Below are 27,792 nucleotides of genomic sequence, written 5' to 3'. Positions count from 1 at the left end.
CTACAGTGCCCCAATATACAGCAACGTAAAACTCAAACTCAGCTGGATGGAGTCTGCTGTGTTTTCTCCAGGAGGATTGAGGACCTCCTCTTTCCACTGGGCAGAGCCAGAGACCAAAAAGTTAAACTCTGTGCGCAAATACACGGCACTCTGGATTGCTCACAATTTCAAAAAGAGGAGAAAAGCCCCTCTTGGGTGAGTTCTTACTGCTCAGTTTGCTGAGGGGTGTCAGGACGGTCTGAGCCAGCAGCTCCGCTGAACACTTCCAGACTCCGTCTGGCAGGCTGGCACCCAGCCCGCTCCTCCGCTCCCACGCCAACAGGGACACCCAGATACGCAGGACCTGAGTTTGTAAAGACAGTTATGAAGCGGGAGGGAAAGACTCAGCAACTTCTACAGAAAGATGCTTCTATAGAGAGGATAAAATAATTAGTATTTTTTCCAAGTCTGCACTTGCTTACAAAAGATTTAAAGCTCCAAACCCAGCCCATTTTGCAGGGGGGGAAGCACATGTCCCAGATTCTGTTCTGAATCGCAGGGAATCAGCGGGTGGCAGATCATTAAAGCCTGGACGTTGTTATTTCAGATCCACAAGTTGAAATATCTCACTGCATCCCCCCTTCTCCCCCTGCAGATCTACAGGAGGGCCACGGGGAAGATTCAACACATGCAGCACTGGGTTGTTGTGGTTACCTTTTAGTGGATTCAAAAGAATAATACAACATATTCCCCAAGGGAGTCTGTAAATAGCAAAGGATTCTGCTTTAATCCCCTATCTATTCTTATCTGGATAATATGGCATTTGGACAAGTACTGCCAAAACACACATTTATGGCAACGCTGAGAGCTTGCATGGCCAACACGTGCCCTCCAAACTCCGGATTCCAAGAAATAAATAAAAGCCTCTTCTAGGATATAGATGGCTTTTCAGGTACAGAAGCTTCATGCAGACAGAAACCTGTTTTCAGGATTTCTGCCTCCCTCTCCCATCCCAGGCGAAAGGCATGTTTATACTGACCTTCCTCCACACTAAACCCAACTGCTTTTACCAAGCGTGGTGGCTGGTACCACCACCGTGCAGTCCTCTGCTTGCTTTTAATTTCTTTACTAATACTTTATATTATCTACCAGCTATTACCTATCAGCTTCAAACATCTTTGCTGGTGGTGACCAACATCAAAGGGAAAAGAACTGTAACTGCTGACCAAAGGGAAAAGGACTATAAAAACCCTACAGCTGATGAGTGCTACAGTCATCACTGCTGCACCGGAGACACCAGTCATATGTTCTTAAAAGTTCCTTGGAGAATGGTGTATTTTCAAAAAAAACCCCAAATGACAGCAACTTTGCAGACAACTTAGAGCTGCTGAAACCAGTTTTCATAATGGAAATGCTAAAAAGCACCTGAACAACAGAGTCACCGGAACACACATGTGTGGCTGTGCAGGGCTGACCGCAGCCTGCCACCCGCCCCAGCAAAGCTGTTTTTTCCTGGGAAAACAGCCCTCCTGGATCCCAGGCACTCCCGGGCAAGACAGGGCAGTTTGGAGAGGCTGCACTCGGTGTTTCGTCGCGGGGAGGGATGTCAGCGTCTGCGGGGCATGCCTCAGCAGCAGAGCAGTGTGCAGAGATGCTCACCTTCCTGCCAGAAACCTGCGCCGGCAGGTCTGTGAGGGAGAACATCAGCGGAGGAAGAACAGTGAGGTTATATTACAAAAGACATCCTGGAAAGGAAATAAAGGGAAGGTCGGGAACAAAAGGATGGTGCTACATCCTGAAACATTATCTTCTGCTTTGGGAGCCACATCTTAAAACCAGGTACAAAAGTGACAAGGGAGCTGGTGGAGGCAGAAAATTCAGCACAAGTGTGTGCTAAATGCAAGCAAATACATCTTGCCCAGCTGAAAAGTCAACCCTGTAAAGATGCATCCATTCCCAGAGGCACCAGGCAGGATTGTTTCCTACTCCATATTCCCCAGGTGTAATTTTAAATTCCTCACTGATTGGGCTGCTGCACATCTCCCCTGGGAGCCTGTACCACAGCCCCACGCAAAAGCATGTATCCTGCCTGCTGCAGTGGATCAGAACAGCCAGGTACAGCAGCAGGGTCGGGGAGGTGCACACTAGGTTACAAAAAGAAATACAAAGTCATTTTTGACAAAGGGGAAATGCCATATCCTTGCCGAATCGCTGTTGTTGGCTACACACCCTTTGGATACTGGCTACTTGCAGGCAAAACATAAAGCCAAGGATATTTGTTTAAAACCCACAGGCAGACGCTGTGATTCTATTTAAAAAATACAACTGGTATTAATTCTAAAAACTTCCCACCACTGGGACTGGGATTCAAAACCAGCACTGGGCAGTGAGGCCAAAACACACTCAGAGCAGACGCCTGCAAAAGATTCCAAGGGAAATTAGTTATGTGGGTTTTATAACAAAAATAAAATAAAATCCAACGTTTATAAAGAGAAAAAAAAAAGGCAGCTTCCCTAGGAGACAGTGCTGCAAACGCCCTTTGCAGATAATTCAAGACCTGTCCGGATCTGAGGTCTCCTCTGTTCCCCGTGCCAGTTGGTGTGTGCAAGGTGAAAGGCAAACACGAACACAGAGGAGGCAGGAGCTGCCTCCTCCCATCCCCAGGGCTGGCAGGGAAGGGGCTGCCTTGCCCCAATTCACAAGCCAGAGCCATGCCAGCTCCCGGGCTGGGCGCCGGCTCTCCTGCGGCGGTGGAACACCGCATCCATCCCCTGCCACACCACCAGCTTCAGAGAGCTGCGGGCAGAGCGGGACGAGCCCCTTGGCTTTCACCACTCTGCTTCTCCAGACAAGGACACGGTGGGCTAAAGCTGGATGATCAACTGGATTTACAGGAAGCCCCAGCTTCCCTTCTTCTTGTGCGCTAAAGTCAGCCTTATACCATAAACTTATTTTTTTCCTAAGTAATTTTTTTGTAGCTGACTCACACGGAGCTTCTGCCAGGAATTTTTATAATTAGTGAATTAGAGCAAGGTTTTGCCTATGCATGCCTGACAACATCTGCTGATTTAAGTGAGCTGTGTTCAAAACCTTGCAGAGCCCTGGAGGAGCACGTCTGAGGGCAGCCCTTCCTCTCAACTGAAGATAGGTTGATAGGGCTCTTCTTGCCAGGCTGGTACAACACACGCTGCTCCTCCTGCAGAGAGCTTTGCAGCTCCTAATCCATGTTTTGAGGGGAAGGAGATAAGCTGGAACAAAGTCCAAAGGGTAACGGAAAAGGGAGAGGGACGCTAGCTGCCTCTTGACTTCGCAAACCTCTTGCTGGAGCATCCCTGTGACAGCATCTGCAGCTATGCGCCTCTCCATCAAGCCGCATAGTTGCAAAGCCATCGTGCGTCACATCTTCCTTAGAGACAGACGATGGTATAGAGTTCCATAAAACCACAGAAAAAATAACTTCCTCAACCTCTTTCTTCGGTGGCACAGGAGCTATTTTGCAAGTGAGGCTCCAACACACAAGAGTGGTCCAACCTAAAGATCAAACGAAACCCACGTTCAGATAAGCCAAAAGCAGACATCTGGCGTTAGCAGCCTAAACTACAAAGTCCTTCCTGAATGATCCAAAAACATCCCACTTTTTGCTAAAAACAAATGAATGACCACCTTCAGGACTGAGCCGTTTGACATCCTCGCTGTAAGGTTTGCTACAGAGCAATGCCTGTACCCTCTGCACACAAATCCTTACTCGCCCGATCCTGTAATTCATACCATATTAAATCTGAAGGGCTGCACTAAGAAAATATTACAGTTGCCAAGCCCTGAAAAGCTAGGATGTGCTGGAAAAAAGTCTTTTCTGTAGCTTTAATCTGGTCCACTTGCGTGGGGTCTTTACAGCATGGCCACATACCACGTGTGCATACAGTCCTGACGCAGTTAGTACCGAGAATAGAAGATGCTCAACAAGCGAGGAATTATTCCGTTTTGGATTTTGACTGGTTGTTCATGCGCGGCACTCAGCCTTCTTCACTTCACACTTTATGTGCTGCTCCAAGGCAAAAATAAAGGCGTCTTGCCACTGCAGACTGGGATACTTCTCAAACAATCATGAATTTATTTTCATAAAATCCTAGAGAACTACATTCACAACACCTCTGGTTTATAGCCGAAGAAAAGTGTCACAGAGAAGCTCTGGGCTTCCACTTCCAGAATCAGCCTACAGCTGATTTTTAAAAAATAAATAGCACCGAGCGGCATTTTAAATGTTTGACATACAACTTCCCATGAGATCATCTGCAGCAGGAGCACTCAGCACTTCTGCAACTCAACCCTCAGCCTGGGGACCCAGGAAATCAGGTCCCTCGTTGTGCATGAAAAGCAATTTACCCGGCGCCATACACGAGCCCTGCAGCAGAAGCAGAGCAGGAATGCCGTCTCCTTAACCATCACTTCACCCTTGCTATTTTTCCAGGACTTGCCTCACTCCCTTCCCTCCAAATCCTGCACCGTGCAGGGCAGAGGTCCTACGCACGCAACCCCATCCTTCACTGGCCACCTCGACTGGCCTCCCCGCGCGCTGCCCGTCCTGCCTGAGCAGCGAGGGCAGGGGTGCCATGGAAAAAACCCATACATGATCCCATAATTAGAAACTGCATCGTAATGCATACGGGGGGCTGAATTAAGGTTGAGAGAAATACTGTAAATTGGATGCACATTTCTTGTTCCATTTTACTGCCTTTTTTTTTTTGCCCTCCCCCTTATTTGGCTTTGGCTGCACTTCAGATTAAGCTCCTAATAAGGGCTGGAGTTGGACAAGATTTTTCAGCCCATCAGATTGCAGCCGTCCAAGCCATTGAAATGAAATTCAAGCTGAACTTGAATTTTCAATAGTTTGGCCTAAAGGCAAGGGTGTTAACAACAGACCTGCCAACACCTTCTCTATGAGAAATGTCTGAAAACATGTCTGCACATCAAATACTGCTCAGGGTCTGGTAGACAAAAGCCACAAAGCTAACATCTCAAATCCACCGCTAACTTGCTCGGCCGGTTCTCCTGTCAGTAAAGCTTATATATTTTCTCTGAAAATCCAGCGAACCTCTATATTCTCTCTAGGAAAACAGTTTTTCCCCCAACAACCCTAAAAACCTGTTGTAATTTCTTTATGACAAGACAAGGCAGGGGATAAGGAGAAGTCAGGTAAATCAGGTGGACATATAGGAAGCGGACAGACACCAGTTCACCCAAGAGAGTCTACTTAAATGGTGCACATCACCAAGATTAAAGATAATCACAGTGACATACATGGAGGAGCAATCAGAAAACAGCCTGTCCTGTAGCCAGCTCCTCCTACAAGAAGCAGAAAGCTACGCTTGGGCTAAACACATTTCTCTTTTTTTTAAGTTCTAACAAACTATTTTTTTTTTAATCTGAACACTACAATCATATTAAAGGGTTAGCTCAAACCCTAAAAGCAAGGAAGATATGATAAAACTGAAATGCATCCCCAGTACCAGAGGAAGCAGACCGTGGAAGGCATGGCTGAGGGAAGACGGAGGGTGCACTTTGTCTCCCGTCTAGCCCTCCTCCGTAACTGCATCCCACCCTACGGTACCCGGCAGGGCAGAACGGCCGACAAAGGCAGGACCTGCCACGGGATCCAGCCTGGGCAGACTCCAAACTACCCCAATTTTGAAGCTACCCTTGCCCCAAGATTTTTTTTTACCTAAAAACTCTGACTTCAGCAGTCTTTACTAAAATAAAGATGTCATGCTACGAGTCTCTCGGAAGCCCTTAGGCCGCTCCTGCCTAAATGTACAAACCTAAAGCGCATCACACAGCTGAGCCTCTCACCGTCAGATCGCTGCTTTGCTGGAGGAGGGCTTTAACTGAGACCTCTGAACCAGCCTGAACAGATTTTGGTTTGGGTTTTTTAAAACGTTGAAGTATATTTTCTTGAGGACATGAGTGCTTCAGCTTCGCTGCCACCAAAATCTTTTCTAATTCACATTTCCAGCGTGGTGGGTCTGAACAGCAGCCATGGCCGTCTACTCCTGCCAGCGCTGGAGGCAGCAGGGCAGTGCAGGGAAGGCACTCCTCTTGCCTTGATGACAAACGATAGAGAAAAGGAACGATGGTTTCTTGAACTGCATCCAAGGGAAAGTAACCCTGCTAGAGTGCCTGGCAGGGCATCAACAGCAATGGAAATTTCAGCTTTCAAAGAACAGAAATAAGACTCAAGAAGGGGGTGGGGAGATCCTGCAGGAGCCGAGGTGCCACTAATCCCATGGATTGTTTTACAAACTCCCGTTTCTCTCCAATGAAATTATATCCTCTGCAGAAAAATCGTCTGGCTCCAACCTCTTTTGGTAAGTGGAGCATAAACAGAATGGAAAAGAGCTCATACCTGAGCAGAAACTGGGCTCGGACAGGTTGTGACAGGCAGGAGAGCGGAGGGAGGGCAGCCAGACCACTGGGATTTTGCTCTTTTCTTCAGACACTGCTGCGGGATCTTCAAACCCCACCAAGCAAACGAGGCTCTTCCAACACAACAGGCGAGCGCTGGCCGAGCTGGCATGGTGCTCGCTGCGAGGGGAAGGAGAGCACGGAGCCGGGGGGAGAAGAGCACGGCAATTTCTGCAGAAAGGTCTGGACTTGATTAAACTTATTTTCTTTAGTAACATTTAGTTAAGCAAAGGGGGAAAAACCCTGTGGTGTTCTTCAGTGGCTCTTAAGAGGGAAGCTGGAGTGAGACCGTTCATTCACCCGATCAGCTGAACACCAGGCTCTGCACTGCAGCAGGCGCTGCTCCCATCAGCATCCATTTCTCTGTCGGTAGGTGCTTTCACCAGCAGGAACAAGAAACAACAAAAACATGCGAGTAAATGGCAGTTCCCAGCTTTGAAAACAGAAGGTGTCTGGCTGCTCTGCATTCGCGTGACATACCCTTCACGGGAATTACACACCGGTTTGTATAGCTTGAAGCTCTGAACACAGCAAAGGCTGCTAGTAATGGCAGAGAAAACCAAAACAAAATTGCAAGAGAAGTGACCGCTCAAGCTTGCGTGAGGCAGGGGTTTTCTTCTTCTGCCTCTGTGGCACAGTGTCTAATTTGCTCAGCTACAGAATGAGTTTCACTTTTTCCAGGGTTCACGTTCTAGCACCCCTCTGGTGACGTTTCCGCCACACTAACACCCCACGCGTCACCAGTGGGCTCCGTCTGGTCTTCAACTACCACGAGGCTGATTATAATTATTTAACAAGTGGAAGAAAACAGCAGGCACAGGCTGCCTTTGCTCCTTGTTTGGATGTCAGTAAGCGGCTGTAGGTGGACACAGGCAAAGCACCACCCCGTGCACGAGCTGCTTGGAGCCAGGCACCGTCTCATCAGCTGCAGGGGTTCGGAGCAAACATCCACACAGATGATTCACGTACACGTACTGATGCCTCTTCAGTGCCAGCGTGCACTTTTGCACAATGTTTGTTTATCCTCAGGGCCAGCAAACGCCGTGTGAGAAGCACATACAGAATAGCAAAGGCAAGAAACAATCTTTAACTGCACTAATTGCTGGAGTAATTAAAAAGTAAAAGATCAAACTAAATACCAGAAGCCTGAGCATCAGCAAAGAACCACTTCCCTTCTTAGGAGCTGCCTCTCAAATGTACGTCCTCACCAAGAACCGCCCATGCTGAGCCACCTCCACGGGCCTGAACAACCGTTTGAGCAGATGACAAAAAAAATGTCAGGAATTTTTATTTTCAAGATTTGACCTTATTTTCTCTTCAGTGTGGCAGAATGAAAAGACATTTCTATTGCGCAATTGGAGTCTTGCCCACAACAGACACGAGCTGGCATGTTCTGAGTGTTCAGTATTTCAATCTCAATTCAGTAAAATAATAATTGCTGCACCTAAGGGTTTCTCAGCTCTCTAAGAGGAAACACAGACTTTCCTAGCTTTACCACCACATACTTCAGACATGAATTGAGGGATGAATCACAACTTCAAATTCTTCACTACTAAGCCTGGCAATCAACATTGCCACTTTCTGGCAAGGAAACCTAAAAATCCCTGATCTTCACCCGTGACATCATCTGCAAACAGCAATGTGATTTATGTCCCGTGGGGCACTCCTGTCCTGCGATTCCTTCGCTGCCAGTGGTGCTGGGGCGAGGAGGGGTTCATCCCTGCGCCCAGCAGGTCTCCGCCACGGAAGCAGCTGGGTAACAGGATTTGTTCTGGATAATCCTCGCTCCAGCTCTCAGGAGCCGAGGGGAGGAGCAGCCGGAGATGCACTCGGCCAGAAATGGCAGCCACCACAGGTAACAGCTTTTATACGACTTGTTCTCCTCCAGCCACGTCCCAGGTGTAAATCCCACCTCTAGTTTCCAGCCCCAAGAAGAAAAAGAAGCACCATGAAGACAGAAAGGAGGCATGGGAACTCTGTGCACTGACAGCAGGGCGATGGGCACCCCTGTAACCGGGCAGGCAGATGCTTTCAACATGTTTTAACGCTAGTTTAACCCACCAACAACCCAGTCAGTTGGTTTGGGATAGCAACCAAATCCAAGTGACAAACCTCTGCCCGTTTGCTTTGGTCCTCTCCCCTCTGAGCAGCCCAGCACATCCCAGCTGCATGAGCTCAGCCAGAACAAATGCTTTTGCATAAAGGAGGTGAAGTTCTCAGATGTCTGCGTGAAGACCAGCAGTACACCTTCATGTCGCATGGACGGACCTCCAGCTGCCGTGGAGAAGAGATGGGCAAGTGTGGCAGCTGCGGGGAAGTCAAGCACAGCCAGGGCTCCTGCCAAGCCACCGGGCAGGAGCAGCCACGAGGATGAAACTAAGGACCAGCCGCTGGCAAGGACAAGCTATGCAAGCTCGTGGCCAAAGTGCATCACCTCATGCAGGACACGGCCACGGAGGAGGTCTCTGCTTGCCTTCTCCTTCCAGATCCCAAACCTCTGTGCAAGACACAAGGCATCTCCGCCAGCCTGGCTTGTCACCGCGCCCAGGGCACCCACCCTCTCCTCACGATGCGAGGAGGATGTTTCCTTAGACAACGAACTGTAGGACAAGGACCATCTCTTTCTTCTGCCGTTGTTTGAACAGGGCCCAGCACTACAGATCCTGAGCTGCCAGTGGGGCTGTAAGCTCTGCCTAGGGTCATTATTTTAATAGTTCAAGGGACGGCCACAGACAGGCCTCTTAACTTAGAGAGTTACTGGGTTTTATGCAGATGGCTCCACTTTTTCAGCTGTGAAGACAGCAGTAAATACTCATGGAGAAAAACATCAAAAAGAGGACGCTGGATGTGGCCCAACACAGGGCCGCTGCTCGGCCAGCCCAAGCCAAAATGCAACGTAAAACACGCAGGGCTCACAGGGCTTTTCATTTTTAAAATAGAGTAAAATCTGGAGCCTTCCTGCTATTCAAAGCCAGGCTGCCTGGAGCAAAGTGACTTTCCAGGCAATGTACCGCTCCCCTCTCCAGCCTGGTCCTTGCGTCCATCCATCCACCCACCCATCCATCCCCATCTGCCTGCTCCTCCCGCTCTCACCGTCCCTCTGGCGAGACAGCTCTTCCCAACACAGAAGGCTCTCCCCAACCTCCCACATCACCACCTTCCTGCCTCAAGAGCCACTCTCCCCACGCAGGCGCAGGCGGCAGGGACATGCCCGCAGGGAAAGGCAGGGACAGCCACCTACCCTTCTGCTTCACAACCTGGCAATTAACTGGCTTGAAAACTGCCTCTCTAGGCAAAAACCCATCCTGGGAGTGACTGGGGCGGCAGACATCTACTTTGTACACCACCTAAATGATAAACAACTTTTGCCAAGTGGGGCCCTGGATGCTCCTGTCACACACAATAATTAAAACATCAGTCAAAGACACAGTGCGTTAACGCAGACGGAGGTGGATAAGGGAATAAAATTGTTCTATTTGAACCTCCGCAGCTAAATGAAACCTAAAGCAGGTCACATCTAAGGAGGTAAAAAGTGAAAGACTTATAAAAATTCAAGAAATCTCATTTAACAGTCAGCTTTCCCAGTGTTTGCCAAGAAAGTAGAAAACCAAAGTCAGAGAGCATCCAAGCGTGCAGCGAGCCAGGATCAGGCCAACAAGAGGACAGAAAGGCATGGAGGGCATCGCTGTGCCAGCAGGCAGGAGCACGCAGAGGGCGATCCTTTCTTAACCGTCAAGAAAGCATTGCAACAGAGGTGGCTTGCGGGTCTTTGAAGACAAGGGGGAGGCAAAATTGCTGGTACAGCAGCCCATAGCTTTTTCCATTCCTTCAGAAAAAGAAAGGAGTCAAAGCCGTGCCATACGTTAGCACTTAAGTAGTCCCTGCCCTCAGTTTCCACCATCTGTACTGCTCTCTGAAACTCCCAATCTCATTTAATTTATTGCTGTGTGTCTCCGCCAAAATCAGACCTAAGTATCAGTAATCTTGGTGGGAGGTATCCAGCTGCTACGACCCATTGTAGGAACAAAATGTATATGTGCAAACTCACATTGAGAAAGCTGGGCAGCAAATCTTCCTAGGAAAAACTTCCCATGCTTTCAGATTAGCAGATCAAGCTGCAGGCATTAAGACCTTTCCCCTTCTGTATCTGTGAAATCCAGCGCTTAGGACACAAAAATGGGTCTTTTCTAACCCTGGAACGAACCGATTTTGGAAGCGCGCGGCACGACAGAGGCAGCAGCAGCGGGGGGCAATGGCTGCAGCTGAGGCAGCGGCCAACAGGGAAGCCAAGCACGACCAGGGGATCAAGTTCATGTGCTGAGTGGGGCTGGCAAGATGGGACTGCTCCTGCGGGGACTGGGGTGCTGGGACCAGGAAATCCCAGCAGTGTCAGCTGCAGGACCCTGCTCTGGTCACTCATTCAGCCCCCAGACCCCTCTTGCCTCAATTTCCCTGCCTGTCGGACAAAGACAGCAAGACTTCCTTAATGCGTGCAGCCATTTGCAAAGCTCCTGAGCACAAAAATTACAGGGAAGACCTCGTTAGAAGCAGCCTGTAATGTAACAGCAATGCAACCTCCGTCCTACAACCACAAACCAGAATTAAAAAGGGAGCACCCTAAAAAATAAGCCTGCAGAGTCATCAGCCGCTCAGAAGGAAATAAGCGTAGCTCCCTGCCCTCTTAAAACACCAGCTATCAGTTGATAAAAGAAGAGCATTCCTGCAAGCTAAACACCCAGGCAGTACTGGCAAGGCAGGATTTGTAGCCTGGTGCCCTTCGATTTGCTCTGTGTCAGAACAGTAGTCAGAAAAACATTTGGGGGAGAGGAAAAAAAAAAGGGGGGGATGTAAAAAAAGAACATTTCTAATGCCCCGGTGACCTGATGCTGAAATCCTGTCAGACCCAAGTACATGTGCCAGGACCATCCAGACCCCAGGCTGCTTTTGGAGGGGTGAAGGGGCTGCGGGGTCCCTCAGTGGGGCTGGGGGCACCACAGGCCCCAACAGCACTTGGACTCACTCGCTTCTCAGGGACTGAAACAGTCACGCAAGGTGGTTTCATCAGCTTCACAGTTCCGACAGCAAACCTGGAAATTGTCTTTTCCTTCCCGCGTCATCACACGGCTCAGTTCATTTGAAACCCGTTTGACCCTTGCTGTCTTCCTCCTGCTTCAGTTCAAGTCGTCTTATTCCTGCACACAACAGCATCAGCCAAGCAAAGAGAGGACGAACCAGGAGCCATGGACCCCCAGGACCCCCAGCAAGGGCCAGGTGAGTGGATGGTGAACTGCAAACACAGCAGCACAGCCCACAACCGAAACTCTCCGTGCACACCTCCAGCCCAGCATGCAAGCTTTTAACTAGCAGCGCGCAGAAGGCGATGGAGCTGAGATCCCTGGCAATGCTAATAAAATCACTGTGTTTCTCCTTTTTTCGGGAGAGGCAGAATAATCCTTTTGAACTATCAAAGTGGGGGAGAACCGACATCTGTTCAGATTCAACTGCTTGAGTCTCACTGTTTTAGCTCCAACTCTTTCCCGATGGGTGGGAAAGGTCTCTAGCTTTTATTCAAAGGCATAGCCCTTCTACAGGACCTTTCAGCAGAGGATCGCAGAGCACCTTACAGACATTTAATTAAAACTTACAAACCCGCCCAGCGAGGGAGGGATTATCAACAGGCCCTGGGCTCCAACAGCAGCTCACCAGCACAAACATCTCTTTCTCCGGTACGACTGAGGCATTCGGCTCAGCTGAAAGAGTGCAGCAGTCCCAGCCTCACCGAGCTACCAAACACGCCCCAAACAGCCAGAGCCTCTGAAGAGCTGACAGAGCAGAGGGGAGAGGCCAGGAGCACACTCCAACGGGATGGGCAGGCAGGGGCTCCTCTCTGTCGACTGAGCCACAGCAAGGAGACAGGTTCAGCTTGTGCCGGAGACACAAAACCATGGTTTGTACCCCTCTGCAATTTAAAGACCATGCATTTCCAAAGCACGGCATTACTGGGGACAAATTCATCCACCTAACAACCCTGGGAGGTCAGTAAAATGGAAAAATCACTTTTTTCCTCCCCCCCTCCCCAGCTTACCTATAGGGTGAGACTTTCACTGGTTGAAATAAATCTATTTAAACAAAAGTAAGTTCAGACATCTGCCTTTGCACAGTGTCAGCTGCGAGAAATGAGCTAACATCCAGATGCAGTGGCATGTCAGGATTAGCCCAGGCTGGGGCAGGAATGCTTCCATGTATGGAAAAATATTGGAGCAGTGAAACCATAAGCTTGGAGCAGAGCAAAGTGAGAGGCCCTGTCAACGAAGTTGCAGGCTCAGGTTTAGAGGGTTTAGCAGCTCAGATCCGCCATAAGATCCTCGGCACGTATTACAATAAATTTCACACTTTTTCCAAAGGGGACTCCCACAGCAATGCTGCGAGTTGCGAGGGTGAGATCCTACACCCGTCTGTTTGCTCTGGAAGCGGGGCCTGGACCACTGGGTACCATTAACGTTCCCCATGCTGGGCACGGGCCGGGGCGTTGATGGAGAGGTTCTGGCGAGAACAAGGCTGCTGCTTGCGCTTGTCTGCCCGTCCATCTCTCAGCAGCTGCCTTCTGCACAGCAGCATTTGTAGAAGCCAACTCGGAGCTGGCATGCTGGATGAAGCGGTGGCAGTTCAAAAGAAAACGCTGAGCTGAATCAGCACGGTTGGGGAGTTGGCACGCGCTTCTGCCAACACCATGGCAAGGGCAGCGACTACCGAGGCACGGGGCGAGAGCCGGTGCAGTATTCTCTTCGACCGGCCCAGCACAAATCAAGAGGGCTCATTTGTCAGCATCCTGAGTTAACGCTAATGAAGTAATGACTATGACTTCATCTCTCTGTTGGGAATCTCTTGGGAACGAGGGAGAACTAGAATTTCTCTCTTCGGCTCACTTAGGCAGTTGCAATTCATTTCAGTTGCCTTCTACTCTCTTCTGCAAACATTACCTAATTCTCACCCAGATTCTTAAATCCTTGCACTGAAACATAAAACAACGCTCCCTTCTCAGCTGTCAAAGCCCAGCCTCGCAGAGATCCCTCCCGGTGGGATCTGACCCCCGTGCCAGCTGCCACCCCCTCCCCAGGGGCCAGCCACACCGAGCCCCCATCCGAGGATGCCACCAGCTATATTTTATACTCAAACATGAAATAGGAATCTGGTAACTCCTGACAAATTCATTTTAAATAGGGATCTTTGCACCCTTTCTCCATTAAAATATTTTAAAGTCAAGTTTGATTTAGCTACAGTTGCATAGACAGACAAGATGTTGCCAGAGGACCCTGGAGTTTCTGTCCTTGGCTGGGCAGGACAGCTTCAACTGCTGCAGATCTTCACGGGTGCAAAATACACACAGCAACCTCTCACACCACCCTGCTGCTATAGCACTTTGTCTGTCGAGCCTTGCCCCCGGCCGCACGAGGTAGCCCCGCTGCCTTCCTCATTACAGGCCTTCAGCTTCCAGGTTTGCTCTGCCCTGTGTTTGCTTCCCTGCCACCCTGCTGAAGATGCTCAACCCTCCCCACGCAGCATGCCTGGCCTCTGCAGTTGTGATGGCACCTATCGTTTGAAGAGCATCCTTTATGAACCAGATTCTCCCCACCACTTAGGCTCACCTCCCCGCTCAGGCAGGGAGCCAGCATCCCCCACGTTCCCCCATGCCTCACTGGGGAGCTCCCATCGCTTTGTTTTGAGGCCAGAGGGGCTTGCTGGGCTCCAAGCAGGGGTCCGATCAGATTGCAAAAGCTCAGCTAATGCCTTGATGCAACTGAGGCAGTCAGTCACTCACACTAAATAAAGACCACAAATTCTTTACATATTAATTGTTGGTTGCGATTATTTGCGATGTTGAAAGACAGACGTGAGAGTATGCAGAAATCATTCCCGCATCTTTTTACTTCCACCCTTCCATTAATTGTGTGTACTCTAAGCCAAATCAATAACACATTACATTTTCTTTGGAAAACTGAGATGATGAAAATGCAATCGGCTATCATACAAGATGCTCATGTAGTAATGTGAAACACAGAATTCACCTTCCCACAAGAGAATTTAAAATGTCTCTTTGCTTATTTGTCAACTCATCCCTCTCCCAGTTTCTCCACTGGCCATGTCTTTACCCTACAACCTACAGATTTAACTCCAATTGTGTTTTTCACCTACAGAGCACCAGCAGAGAAGCAGCAGCCCCAGCCAGCACAGAGGAAGCTGCCCTGCAGAGGTACGTCAAGGGCAAAAGCTGAACACCCCCCAGCCAGAGGGGAATTATTGTACACAAAGCCCAAGTCGTAATGAATCCAAACACCCTCCCCACATTTGCGTTACTCCCTCCCTTTCCTAGTTTTTATTATCTAGAGATGGCACGAGCACAGTGATCTGTCTAGAAAACTGTTTCAAATCTACCATGCATTACGCTGTGATGTGCCATGGAACCGGTTTAGAGAAGACAAACAGCTATAAAGTTGTGATAATTCAGTATTCAACCCAGCCCGAAAGCTCAAGAGTCAGCCTGTTATTTGCTGAAAGCGGGGGGCCTGAAATTATCTGTGAATAGTTCAAAGCTGCAGTTAATTCAACATCTCTACTTTCAAAAGCATAAAAATCACAGATTCCTGGAGTGTGTAAGCTTTTTAAAAATGTCAAACTACTAACTGTCAAATCAAAGCAGCAAACAGAAATCCACATGGCTGATAAGACAAATAGTTGCATTTTAAAGAGTAATTAAATATCACTTTGGAATATTTTGCTTGGAACTTGTTTCCCTGATAAAAAGTGGGAGGGGAAGGAAAAAGAGGAGGAGGCGGCAGCAATCCACACACACCAACAAGCTTCTCACCAAGCAAATGCTGAGGCAAGCGCTGCTCAAACTTGTTTTATTGAATTTAGAGTTCAGCCCACTGCATCGCCACCTCCTGTACCCTCTCAGTTTCCCTACAGCCCTGCATTTCACGTGAAAACTCTAGCAATGAGGAGCAGACAATTGCTATGTCGAATCTGCCTGGTCAAGGAGGAGGGTGCATGGGGCTGGGGCAAGAATTCCCCCAGTCTGATCACCAAGAAGCGCAATATCTTCTGACTCGACTTAGATTAAAACCATACCCCAACTTCCACGCTGGGATTGTTGCTGAAAAAACCAGGAATGCAAAACAGAGAGCTCTACCCAGATGCAGTTCGGGAGAAATGAAACCCTACCCCAGCCGCATGAGCTAACCCTACCATACGCTGCTTTGAAACATTAAAAGTATGTCCGTGAGAAAGAATCAAGAAACTCCAACTTCAAAACCTCCTGGCCTCTCTCAAAACCCATACCTGCTAACAATGATCTCACAATGAATTTCATGCAAACTTTCTCAGTACTGAGAAACACCTATAGGCAATGGTACAAGGAGACAACTCGCTGCATTTCAAACTAAAACATTATCAAACTGCTTGAAGAAGCCACCATCCAAAGGCAATGCAAACCTGATGTCAGTTTTTGGGAGAGCCCAGCCCAAGACCCAACCGTGCGTGTCCAGCAACAGCTCCCACTGCTTCTCCCCACCATGGAGCTGGCAGGATGTGATGACGGAAATATGTCCAAGGACTTTCAGAGTAGGCCCTCAAATATGGGTAATTACCAACTGAAAGATGCAATAAACAACACAGCAGATGACACATCAGCAAGACATTTAAAATACTAATTCTCCTCCAGGGAAAGTGCTCGGGCAGGCCACAGTTTGGATATACGGGGAAATCCAACCTCCAAGGACGCCAGTGATGTTTTTGCAGCTATCGCAGGACCAGGAGCGGCCCCCAGACTTGCCGTCTGCTGAGAGCAGTGATTGCTTCCTGGATTTCTCTGAAGGATTAGGGTCTTGGCATGAGACACGACTGCTAATTGTATGGAGGGTCACTGCAAAGCTGCATAAAACATACTCAGAAATAATTTGGAAAAGCAGCATCAACAACAATAACAAGAAAATTACAGAATGTTTTGGCTTCAATGTCGTCCGCACGATGTGGAAATACTGAATCGCTTATTCCTCAGTCATAATTGAAGTTCACTGTTGTACTTCTCCAAAATTGCACATAAAAACACTCCATTAATGTGTACCTTCTTTTGTAAAGCTGCTGCATGTTCAGCTCCTAAAAGAATGCATTTCTGGAGAAGAACTGTGCACTGATTACTTTAAAAAGTAAAGTTGCTTTGCTTGGTTCTGCAACCTGAGAGTAACAAATGAAATTGTCAACCATGCATTTTTAAATGAACGTTTTCATTTCAACATCTGGATTAAGATGCCACAATGAAAGACAGCATGCAGGCTTCTCTCCACTCCTTTCATACATCTCCCATTCTTATGTTTCAGAACCAGTGAGTTTCAAAGCAAAGAATCAGTTGGTGCTGCTAATGCCTTGCTGCTTACTCAATAGCCTTATGTCATGAAAAGACCATATTTTTCAAATCTACATCTCCGTGAGCCAAAGATTTCATATACATTCCCACCCCAGAAATACAAAGTCAGGAATACAGCTGAAAGTGATTACCTAGATATTTTGATATGATGAAACTCAAAAGCTGCTCCAAGTGATTTACAGAATTTTCTGTTACACAAATCCCACATCTGCGCTGACCACTTGCCTCCCAGATCTCAGCAGATGGCAATTTCAAACAGAAAAATTACAAGTCCCTGAAAATTAGGGTGTATCTTAAACCGTAATCAGGGGTTTGAGGTCACCCCCCCCCAAAAAAAAAAGTATACAGTCTAATTTAATGACATTTCTACCTTCTCCCCACCATTTCTTGCACAAACTCTACCTACAAAACTAATACTCAGTGTTGCATTAGGAGAGGCTCCCACAGTGGACGATCTTTTTAAGCAGAGGGAAAGAAAATGCCATTTTCTTCTTTTCGGGGCGGGGGGCGGGGACAGGGACATGGGACGGGGACACGGGACGGGACATGGACATGACACACACAATGGGGCGGGGGGACGACAGACGGAGAACATAGCTTTAAAAAGAAAAAAGGAAGACTGTAGTGGGTATTTTTTGTAAAATACTTCACAGAGATATCTGCGAACAAGCAAGAGGTTTGTCATGTTTTACCCATCAATCTTAAGACCATTGTTTTATTTGCAGTGCTGAGGAAGACATACTCCTAGCACAGAAGGGGTGTTCTGTCTGTGTCCAACACAGATCACCTACCATAGCAGTCAAGCCACTAAAACCACAAAATCCAAAACTACCAGCTTGCTCCTTTCCCCCTCCTTAGGGCAAGACAGAACAGACATCATCTTCACACGCAGAGACAGATCACGTGCCTCTGCCACACAATTCAGCAAAGGACGCATTTCATGTGGACATGGGAGAAAATCCACAGAGCAGGATATACAAATCCAACTTTTAAGATAAAGGAAAACCACTCTGTCCCAACCAAAGCGTATTTACCAGCATGAGCAAAGAGAGCTCCTCAAACTGTTTTCAGAAACTTGACTGAATAATCACAGAAACATAATCAATATGTTTTGCATTTATTTAAAACCAGCGCAGAAGTATTTCAGCTCCAGCAGAAACGGGTTTGCCTTCCCAAGAAGAATCTGGGCAACGCTGAAGCAGATGCCTAAAGACAGCAGAAAGCAAACACAAAACAAGAGGCAAAGCACGGACCCTACACCACTGCGGCGCTGCGTGAATGAACCAAGCAAGCATAATTAGAAAAGTCAAGATTAAAAAGAATGAGGAAGAAGACTGGGCCAAGTAAGTAACAAGTAAAACAAAAGCAAGGGCAAATAAACAACAGCAAAAGATAAACCGCTTCTCTCCCAGTGCAGACCCACTCGGAGCTTTTTCTCCTCCATCACCCTGACCCTCCTTCCTCCCCCTCCTACATGGACCCAGGTGAAAGGACCTACTCTATGGAGAATGTGGCCAATTTATTATTTTTGGGTTTTTTTAGCAGAAATGACCAAGATGTCCACAGCAATGCCACACAGCAGGGCAGCACGCTCCTGCCCTCCTCCAAAAGGGTGCATGCCGTAAACCCTCAAAGAGCACCTGAATTCACCCTGAGTGTAGATAAGGCTCTGCAGCAGAGATGGTCCGGAGCTCACCAGGAGAAGTCTGGGGTCCTCCTGACAGAAGGGAGGGTGCTGCCGGACATCAGGGCACGTAGACAGATGGGGGCTGTTTACATTAGGGAGGTTCTCAGTAGCAATCGGGAATTAAAGCTGTTATTAAATCAACCCTCCAGAACTTGAGCAGCTGTTCGTGCAAACAGATAACAACAGGGTGATGTTAAACCAAAACCCCAAACGAAACAAAGCCACGGAGCAACCTCTCTCTCCCATGTTCTGCTCAGCAACACCAGGCATTATCAGAAGACAAATCAATTATCCACAGCTGCACATAGCTACCCGAATCCAGGGCTGAACAGCTTGATTGAGGGATGTGTATCATGAGTTTAAAGGCCTCCAATCTCATTTGGCACATTACGGTTTTGTTTTTGAAAAAAAAAACAAAAACAAAAACAAAAAACAAACTCCAATAATATGGCTGGCTGTGGCTCAGATGGAGGCATAATGCCATCCTCCTCATTAATCAAAGGCTTTTCCCACGACCAGATGTTTGCTGACTTGTACTGCTTTCTTTTATTACTGGTTTGGAGACAGAAACTGCTATATGCTAAAGTTACCCAAATTCAACTGGTTGTTGCAAGACGCACAGGCTGTTATGCCCTTGGTAACTGCACCCCGGCATTATTGAGTTACTGAGGCATTCAAGGAAGAGTGGCTGTTTTCTTTGACAACCCATACTACTTTCACCAATAACCATGAGAGTAAGATGCTGTTTTACTTTTAGGACTGTGGGAACTTTTCTATAAGCCCAGAAAGGAGCCTGGTTGTTAAGACCTATCTAGGTTCAATGCCCAGGCTTCGGAAGAAGGAGAAACATAAAAAAAAATGCAGAGTACACCAGAGAAAGACAAGGCGCATGCTGATAAATGTTTCAGCAGGAAACCAGAACCATAATAGCCACATTATTCAGTAATTCTGAGCAACAGAAGTGATGCTATAGGTAACATGGGATAGGAAGTCATCTCTCCCCAAAGCTTTCACGACCTCAGCAGATAAATTAACCAACTCCCAACGAGAAGCAAAGCGTTGGCTGGAAGGGACCTCGGGAGGTCTTCGAGCCCTGCAGTCACCAACACGAGACCTGGTCGGCCAAATCCTGCCACCTCCAAGGACAGAGGCTCCGCAGCCTCTCCGTGGGCTGAGAGTTCAGCTCCCAGCCTGACGTTCCCACCACTCACTCTCTGTTATCGCTATTCTGCGTCTATTAAGATCCCTTCTTCCCATAAATCTATATAATTCTCTGGGCCTTGTCTCACATGGGGCTTAGGAGTAGCCTTTAGTGCAAAAGAACCATAACTCAAAAGGACTGCCTACATTTTTCTAATGCTTTTGTTTTTAATCAAATTAAGCCCGCGAGGTACTGAACATATGCTAGACATCCCCAGCTCTCGCTGGCATGTTTTTGAAAAATAGAAAGTTTGTGCTTTTCTGCAGACTCAGGTCATTAACGTGACTATGTAAAAATCAGCCTATTATACAAGGAAACTTCTAACTGCCTGAACTACAGGTTATAAATCTCCTGTTTAGAAATCCGATATCCTGACATAATTGCCCTTATAACTTACAAATAGGTTCTCTGTTATCCATAGATTAAGCTTCCTCCAAAGCCACACCACATCTGCTTAGTTTTGAAAATATACAGCACGAGCTTCAATTACTTTACACTCTGCACAAAAATAATCCTGAATTTAACTCAGGGCTTCTTGGAATAAGAGTTTAAGACCCCATAATCTTTTTATTTCATGTTTTCGTGCAATCTAATAGATGGAAGTATTGGCCAGCATGTAAAATTAATGCCACCTTCCACTTCTACGATTTCCCAACCATTTAACTACGTTGCAGTGGAATTTTTAAAGCAAATATGGCAAGCAAAAGTCCCACCACCTAAATAATCTGAAATGTTCTATAGGGAAATGGCCAGCTACTAATTGGAACCACAATCTTTTCACGTCCCTGTTTGGTTTGGTTTTACAGAAACCGGAATTAAACTGTTAATTTCTCTGAAGGATGAAGCTTCTGTGGCAACTCCCCTCGTTAATGAAACTGGTCTCAGACCCTGAGCTGTGACCATTCCTGCAAGCTCCCGGCTAGAAGCACCTGGACTTCAAAGGGGCAAACTGGGGGCCTTCAGCAGCAGCATCCAGGTGTGTGACTTTAAACATAGAGCGAGCTTTTGCAGAACACAGGGTTTAGCCACAAAAACCTGCAGAAAATGAGCAAAAAGCAGAATCTGGGTTTCAAACCAGCTACACATCTTCTTAGCAGAGGGAACATCACACGGCGCAGCCAGACGGCAGCCAACTTTTCCTTAAACGACTCCTTTGCCTAACGAACAGCGCGAAGTGCCGGCAGAAGAGGGCTCACAGACCCGTTCAGGAAGAAGTCATCCCTCTCATCCCAACACAGCCTCACAGAGCCCGAGCGTGGGGGATGCCCAAGAGGGCTCAGCCGCCCCCCGGCCCCCAGGTACCGGCGTCACCCCAATCCCCGCTGAGAGCCGAGCCAACGCCTGCCGCTGCTTTCAGACCGGCGGCTGCAATCACTCACCGGAAAAATGTTTAGAAATGGCACTGTGGGGCACCATTTTTTTAATTCTTACTCAATAGCTTCCAGAGATTAGATTTGTAAAGAGGTTTGGTTGTGGTTTGTTTTTTTTTTTTTTTTTAAACTACCAAGGTTGCGAGCTCATAAGGATGTGGAAGCCCAGCCTTTGCCTTCCTGTCCCTCACAGCCCTCCCTGTCTGGGTCTTACAGAGCGCTTTTTGTCCGATACCTTTCAGATTAAACTCTAATCTTCAGATGAGGGGCTGTAACTTGTAGAGTAGCAAACACACCAGCTGCTAAACCAAGACGAATAACGAACACCATCGCACCAACTCGCTTGGCGGCTCTGCCAGCAGCTCCCAGACGAGCTGGGCTCCAACTCGCTCCTCAGCCACCCAATGCCCTCCCACTGCCGGCGGAGGCCATGGCCCCTTGCCGTGCCCAAACCCACGTAGGAGCCCACGGGAGCCCTGTCCACGGCCCGCACCAAGGCCTGCTTCCCTCAGGCTGAGCGGCGGTCGCTCCCGAGGTCCGGGGTTTCGGCTCGGAGGGGCGACTTTCCGCGGGGGGCAGGCTGCACGCCGTGCCGCTGCCCCCCTCACACGCCTCGCCTGCCCGCCCCGCTCCTCTGAGGGACCCGTCGAGGCCGGCGGGCGCTCGTCCGACCGCCCCGCTGGAACCGCGAACCCCCACGCCGGGATTCCCCCCCCTCTCTCGCCCCCCACTCGTGGAGGATGGAGCCTGCGGGGTTTCCCCGCCCGCAGGCCGCGAGAACCGGAGGCACCGGAGGAGCCGGGCGAGGCGGCGTCACCCCGCGGGACGGCAGCCGACACTGCCCCCCTCTCCCCCCGCCCCCGGCTCCCCCCGGGAACTTTCTGGAAGGCGCCCACCCCACGCCACGCGCCCGCCGCCACGCGGGACCCGCCCCGGAGGCGCGGGGGGGCCCGGCCGAGCCCCGCCGCCCCCAGACAAAGCCCGGGGCGCGGCCCCCCCTCCCCTCCCCCGGCCCCGCCGGCCCGCGGTCTCACCTTGCGGTGCTTGTCGGCGAAGGGCAGCGCCAGCCAGGGCATGGCCCGCACGGCCTCCTGCCACTGCTGCTGCTCCTGCTCGGCCGACACGAAGACGATCTCGAGGCGCTGCCCGCCGGCCGCCGCCGCCTCCCCCCTGAAGCGCCCGTAGAAGGCGGCCAGGCTGGCGCCGAGCTGCGCGCAGGGGCCGCCAAGGCTGCAGCCGAAGTAAAGCCCCACCAACGAGACCCCGCGAGCGGCCAGCGCCGACACGGCCACCTCCTCTCCGTCCGCGGCCACCAGCACCTCGCCCAGCACCTCCGACAGGGCGCCCGCCATCCCGCCCCGCTCCGCTCCGCTCCCCGCTCCGCTCCGCCCGCAGCCGCCGCAGCCCGCGCCGGCCGAGCCGAGCCCTGCTCCGCCAGGGGGCGCTGCCGCGCCGCACGGCCCCGCGCCCGCCCCCGCCCGGGGCAGCACCGCCCCGCACGGCCCGGCCCCCCCCCCCCCGCTCCGCTGCCCCGCACGGCCCGGCCCCCCCCCGCCGCCCCGCTCCGCTCCGCTGCCCCGCACGGCCCAGGGTCCCCCGCCGCCCCGCTGCCACCGGCACGCATCTCCCACGCTCCCCTCTGCGGCTCCCCACGCGTGGGGTGGGCCAGCCCAGCCCTCAGCGCCAGTGTGGGTGCCGGGCCCGGCAGCGCCCAGGCCCTGGATAAAGCCCTGGGGAGCCTCCCCCCGCCAGGACTCGGCTCCTCCATGGCCTGTTTGCCCCGGGAAGAGGAGAGGGAGGGGTGGCCGGTGCCCGCCGTTGTCACAGGGAGAGGGGCCTTGCCCTCTGTCCCACTGCCAGGAGCCGGACACTGCTGGGGACCAGCGGCTGGCTCTGCCTTGCCCCCAGTCACCCATCCTGCAAACCCTGCCTGACCCCAATGCAAACCCCCTCACCCAGCCGTCACCCATCCTTTCCATCACTGCCTAGAGAAGGGCGACTTCCAGCTGGCGCCGTGTGTCAGCGAGGGTAGAGCAAACTTTCACAAAGTCTTGCAGAACACGAGTGCTTCCCTTCTTTGTTTTCAAAATCCAATGTAAATACGTGTTTACCTTTATCAATGGCGGGAGGAAAAACCTGAAAGCCAATCCAGAAGTGTAAACACGAGTAAATTTGGCTGCATTGAATTACACTGGCTGGCTGGCTGGAATACAGAAAGGAAATAAAGCATAAACAGTGACATGCAAACCAGGCTTTAAAATGTATTTGCTCTTTATAACCAAGGTCTGTAATCTGCAAGCCCGCAGAACTCACTGCAGCATGGATCCTCAGCCGCTTCGGACTGATGTCCGTGTGTCCGTGCCGCAGAGCCTTGACCCGCCTGCCCTCACCGGCAAATGTCTCAGCGTGCAAACACGCACCTTCCGCTCTCACACGCTGGTAAAGCAAAATAAAAGTTTGAGGCTTTTGGTTTGGAGCCCTGTGAAAACACATGGGGAGCAAAGTGTGTGCACTGGCTGGACACCTTCTCCATGTTACTTTTTGAAAGAGCCCCAGACCAGCACTCTTAAATCTTGCTAGCTACTGGAAAAGACACCTTTATTTTTACAACCTTTCCTTATTTGGCTTCTCGTTTGGCTTCTTATTGTTGCTGCTTTCAATTGTGTTTAAAATCATTGTATAGCATCCAGAGCCATTAGGGGATGCTTTATAAATACAATTAATTATCATTATTATTATTACAGCTTTACGGTCTCTCTTTTCTTTTGCCAAGATCTGCTCCCTAGAGGTGGTTCAAAGCAAGAGGAGTTCTGTCTTCTTTTTATTTGTCCTGCCTTATCTGTCTTAATTAAGTATTTGGGCTCTTCAGGGCAAGGAAGCTGTTTTTTAAGTCTGCAGCCCTGAACTCGACCAACCCATGTGGCAATATAAATATTCAGTTGTAAAAATGATATTTATGGCTGCAGTTAATTTGTCTGGCTCCATTTTTAGTGAACAAAGCAGAAGTAAGATGCTCTGAAACACAGAACAAGCAAAAAGCATTTCTCTCTCTTAAAGAGCAATAAAATAAAATGAGGAAGCAGCTCTTCTTACCGAACAACATCCCAACGTGAGGTGTGACTAAACTGAGGTTAAACCATGCGAACGCTTGCAGGGCTCCCGTTGTGGGTGGATGTCTGTCCATGCGCAGGCTCCACAGCAGAATCATGGATTCAGGATGCCCATTTGAGAACCAACTTGAGAGACTGGAATTAAAAAGCTAAGACAACATCATGGGGCTTTCAATAAGCAGTTTCTTGTCTAAACAGAGATAGCACCAATCTGCATTTCCCTAACTCCTATTCATTTTTTTCAAAGCACTGTTTTTTACGCTGCATCCCCTTTGAATAGTATATAATGTATTTTTCCCTGAAGTATTTGGCAAATATTTTGCCTAAATATTTGGCAAACATTTTGCCTAAGTGTTTACCAAATATTTGCCAAATATTTGCATTCGCCTGGATTTCTTTCCCCCACAATCAGTGTTTATAGGGTTTTGTCGTCAAGAAGAAGAAGAAAAAAAAATAAATATATATATATATATTGACGAAGTGCGGCAGGGTGAAAGCGCTGAGCCCGAGGGTGCTGCCGGGCGAAGACAAGAACGGCAGGAAAAGGGGGTTCGCCCCCCCCGCCGCCGATGTCGCTCCGCAGCGACGGGCCGGGGTGCAGCGGGGACTCGCGGGGCTCCAGCGCCACCTCCCGGGGGCTGGGGGGGGGACACACAGCGGCACCCCCCGACCCCTCACCTGTGCCTGCTGCAGGTGCCCACAGAGCGGGGCCGGCGGGAGGGCACCCTGCCCAACGCCTTGGGAGCAGAAATGGCAAAGTGGGGTGAGGTCAGGCTTGCGGTCACAGCCGGGGAAGGTCGTCGGGCTTTGCGGCTTCTGCCGTCTTCTGGGGATAGACGCTCGTCGGCTTGAGCAAATGAAACCCGTGGCAGGAAAAAGAAGAAAAGAAAGGTACACTCAGGGTGTCATTTAAACAGCAGTAGCTGAATCACCCTAAAGTCACAGCTTAAAAGAAGCCATCGAAGAAAAAAAAAAATATTTACCGACAGAAAAAAAAACCCCCAAAAAACCAAACACCCCCCCCCAAAAAAAAAAAAAACCAGTCTGGTTAATCTCAATCTTTGGGAAGGCAGCTCTCCAGGACAGAAAAGGAGCCCCAGGTTAGCTCCCAGCAGATGCAGCGTTGCAAGGGCACGGGCAGGCAGCAGCACACAGCAGCGGATGAGCAGCAATGCAGAGGCGCAGAGACCCTGCGAGGCTTGTGGGGGCCAGCAAGCTGCTAGATTTCTCATTGCTTTTTTTTTTTTTTAAACAAGCAACTGGACAAATTCCATCTACTGCAAACATCGGTTGCGAGCTTCTCTGTAACCTTCCTTACAGAGGCATGGCTTCACTAGCAAGCTGGGACAAATAATGATATGAACAGCCCTGTTTATGTGACTGCCTATGCCAAAAAAGAGCAGGTATGGGCAATAAGAACACCCAGGATGAGTAGAGACCGCCGAGAGCTGCCCACTCCCGAGCCAGGGCGAGTTGGCAGCCCTCCTTCACAGGCAAGAGCTCAACCTTGCTGGCAGCCGTGTAACTGCAGGTCTGCACCCGCTTCAGTGCAGCAGCTGCATCACCAGCCAGCAGCATTTAAAACATTATTAGACATTATGGTTTTTGACATTATTGAACATTAATTATACCTTGGAGACGCAGGCAGCAGTGGGACACCGATCCTCCTGGATCCAAGGAAGCCACATCAATCCGCAGATGGACTTGAGAACACTTATTTGGGGTTAAAAAGAAAAACTGTCCCTGTGTACCCAGTAGAGAGGCTACCCTGCAGTAAGGATCACTATAAAATCATTAGCATGTTTTGCTAAGGCACTTATTACTCCACAATACAGTAACTTTCTTTGCAGTCAGACCATCACGAGAGGGCAGCTATCTTAAGACGGCTATTCCGGTTTGTTCTCCCTGTTGACAAGCCCCATATCCGTGCGCTGTATCCACTGACGGTTCTGATAATCTCATCCTCTGATGCGGTGCTTAAATAAAAACTGATGTGATTGCAAAAGGCTCTTTAGTTTTTAATTTAGTTGTATTCTGAACTCCAGATTGCACTGAGGGGGAGTGGATTTTTCACGGTATCTGGACATCAGCCAGCAGCAAGGTCTCTTCAAAGAAATGGACACTCTTCAAACAGTTGAGCCTTTGACATAAATCCATTGTGTTCTGACATTTTTCTTATTTGGTAGCTCTTAATCGCAATGGTTCCAGACACGGTACATTTGTGGGGTTTATTTTAGTAACGGGATGTTGGCTGCATTTCAGAATATGGACGTACATATCTAGAGAAAGCCCTGGGTAGTAATCCTGCTGGAAATTTGCAGAAAAAAGGCCTAATTCTGCTCTGCAGATGATGCAAGCAACTGCAATCCTTCTCCCCTCAGTTGCTTGCTTCTGGATTCACATCAGCATCGCTGAGAACCGCCCAGGGTCCCAGCTGCTGAAACCAGCTCCAACAGGGCAGGCCATCTGTCTGCTCCAGATGGTTTGTAGCCGGTCACACATTAACTCCTTTAAACAGGTCCGTGGTAAGGTATCAGCCTTCCAAAACACTGCTCCAAATATGCTGGAGGTCTAAGACGACCGAGTTCAACGATGTTATGCTCCAAAGGAATTTGACCCTTCAAATTCTTCTAACTGGTGTTGCAATGCTGTTCACATCCGCATTGCTGAGGGCAGCTCGGTGCGAGGCTAGCGGTACCTTTGACCCTCCCCATCTGTCTGGGGGCTCCAGCAGATGAGCCCTGCCAAATCTTGCCAGGCAGCTGGCAAGGTCCAGATCTGTTGTGCTGGGGACACATGATGGGGGAGACCTCGGGGCACCCCCCGTTCATCAGACCAGGTCCTGGGGTGCCCGTTCTGCTGCTTCCCAGCAAGATTGGGGTACACATGCGACCACAGAAAGAAAAAACAGTTCTTCTGAAAGCAAATATAGTTGATTTCAAACCGCAGCAGCAAAACACAAGAAGGGGGGGGGTTCAATCACAGCCCATCTATGCGTGTTTGGCTCTCTGGAGGCTGGCTAGTCCAGTGCCAGGCTCCTGGGGCTGGGAGGTAACATTTCTATCCTAAGCCTTTTCAAACTTCCCCCTATTCTTTTCAAAGTCCTTTTCCCCAGGTTTCTGATTCTCTCTCTCCTCTTTGCCAGCCCAGGGTATTGATCTCAGCAGGGTCACAAGTAAACTTCAAAGGGACTCACACTTGCACGGCTTGTTGAGGACCACGAATGGCACCATCTGAGCCTTATCATTTCCCCTCCTGCCTCCACATGAGATAACGTGGCCATCACGCAGCGGGGCCGGCGACAGCAGTCACGCCACCAGCCAGGACACACATTGTTCGCTGCTAACTACTTGTGTTTCTTCATAGCTGCCCCTGCAGTGCCACCCCGTAGGCAGCACAGGCTCCGGCACGTGCACACGACTGCCCGCTGCTCTGCCGGCCATGGGGAAGGGAAGGATGATGGAGAGAAGCGGCAGCCCCAGCTCGCCAAGCCCTGCACAAAGCCACGCCATTTGGAGCGAACGCCAGTGCCACTTGGTGCCTGTAACCTAGCACAAGACTGG

At 49.7% G+C, this 27,792-nt stretch overlaps 1 protein-coding gene and 1 long non-coding RNA gene across 3 annotated transcripts in view; both read right to left on the bottom strand.

The window, feature by feature from the left end:
• NXN (nucleoredoxin) overlaps positions 1-22,541 on the bottom strand; it is a 52,299-nt gene extending 29,758 nt beyond the window's left edge. The window contains exon 1 of one of the 2 annotated variants that reach the window (XM_054847161.1): positions 22,154-22,541. In XM_054847161.1, the coding sequence (XP_054703136.1) occupies positions 22,154-22,471 (318 nt within the window). In that variant the 5' untranslated portion in view covers positions 22,472-22,541. The remainder of the gene's footprint in view (positions 1-22,153) is intronic. The other variant, XM_054847162.1, reaches the window with a different exon arrangement.
• An 880-nt stretch (positions 22,542-23,421) lies between these two features.
• On the bottom strand, positions 23,422-27,535 carry LOC129214896 (uncharacterized). The gene is made up of 3 exons (XR_008579840.1): positions 25,861-27,535; positions 24,213-24,378; positions 23,422-23,555 (listed from the first exon to the last, which is right to left on the bottom strand). It is a non-coding gene; the product is annotated as an uncharacterized LOC129214896 (long non-coding RNA).
• Positions 27,536-27,792: the final 257 nt, after the last annotated feature.

Source organism: Grus americana, chromosome 19 (genome assembly GCF_028858705.1).
Source record: "Grus americana isolate bGruAme1 chromosome 19, bGruAme1.mat, whole genome shotgun sequence".
NCBI classification, from domain to species: domain Eukaryota; kingdom Metazoa; phylum Chordata; class Aves; order Gruiformes; family Gruidae; genus Grus; species Grus americana.
The sequence above is the reverse complement of the archived record's forward strand: the minus strand, read 5'-3'. Positions and strand labels throughout refer to the sequence as shown.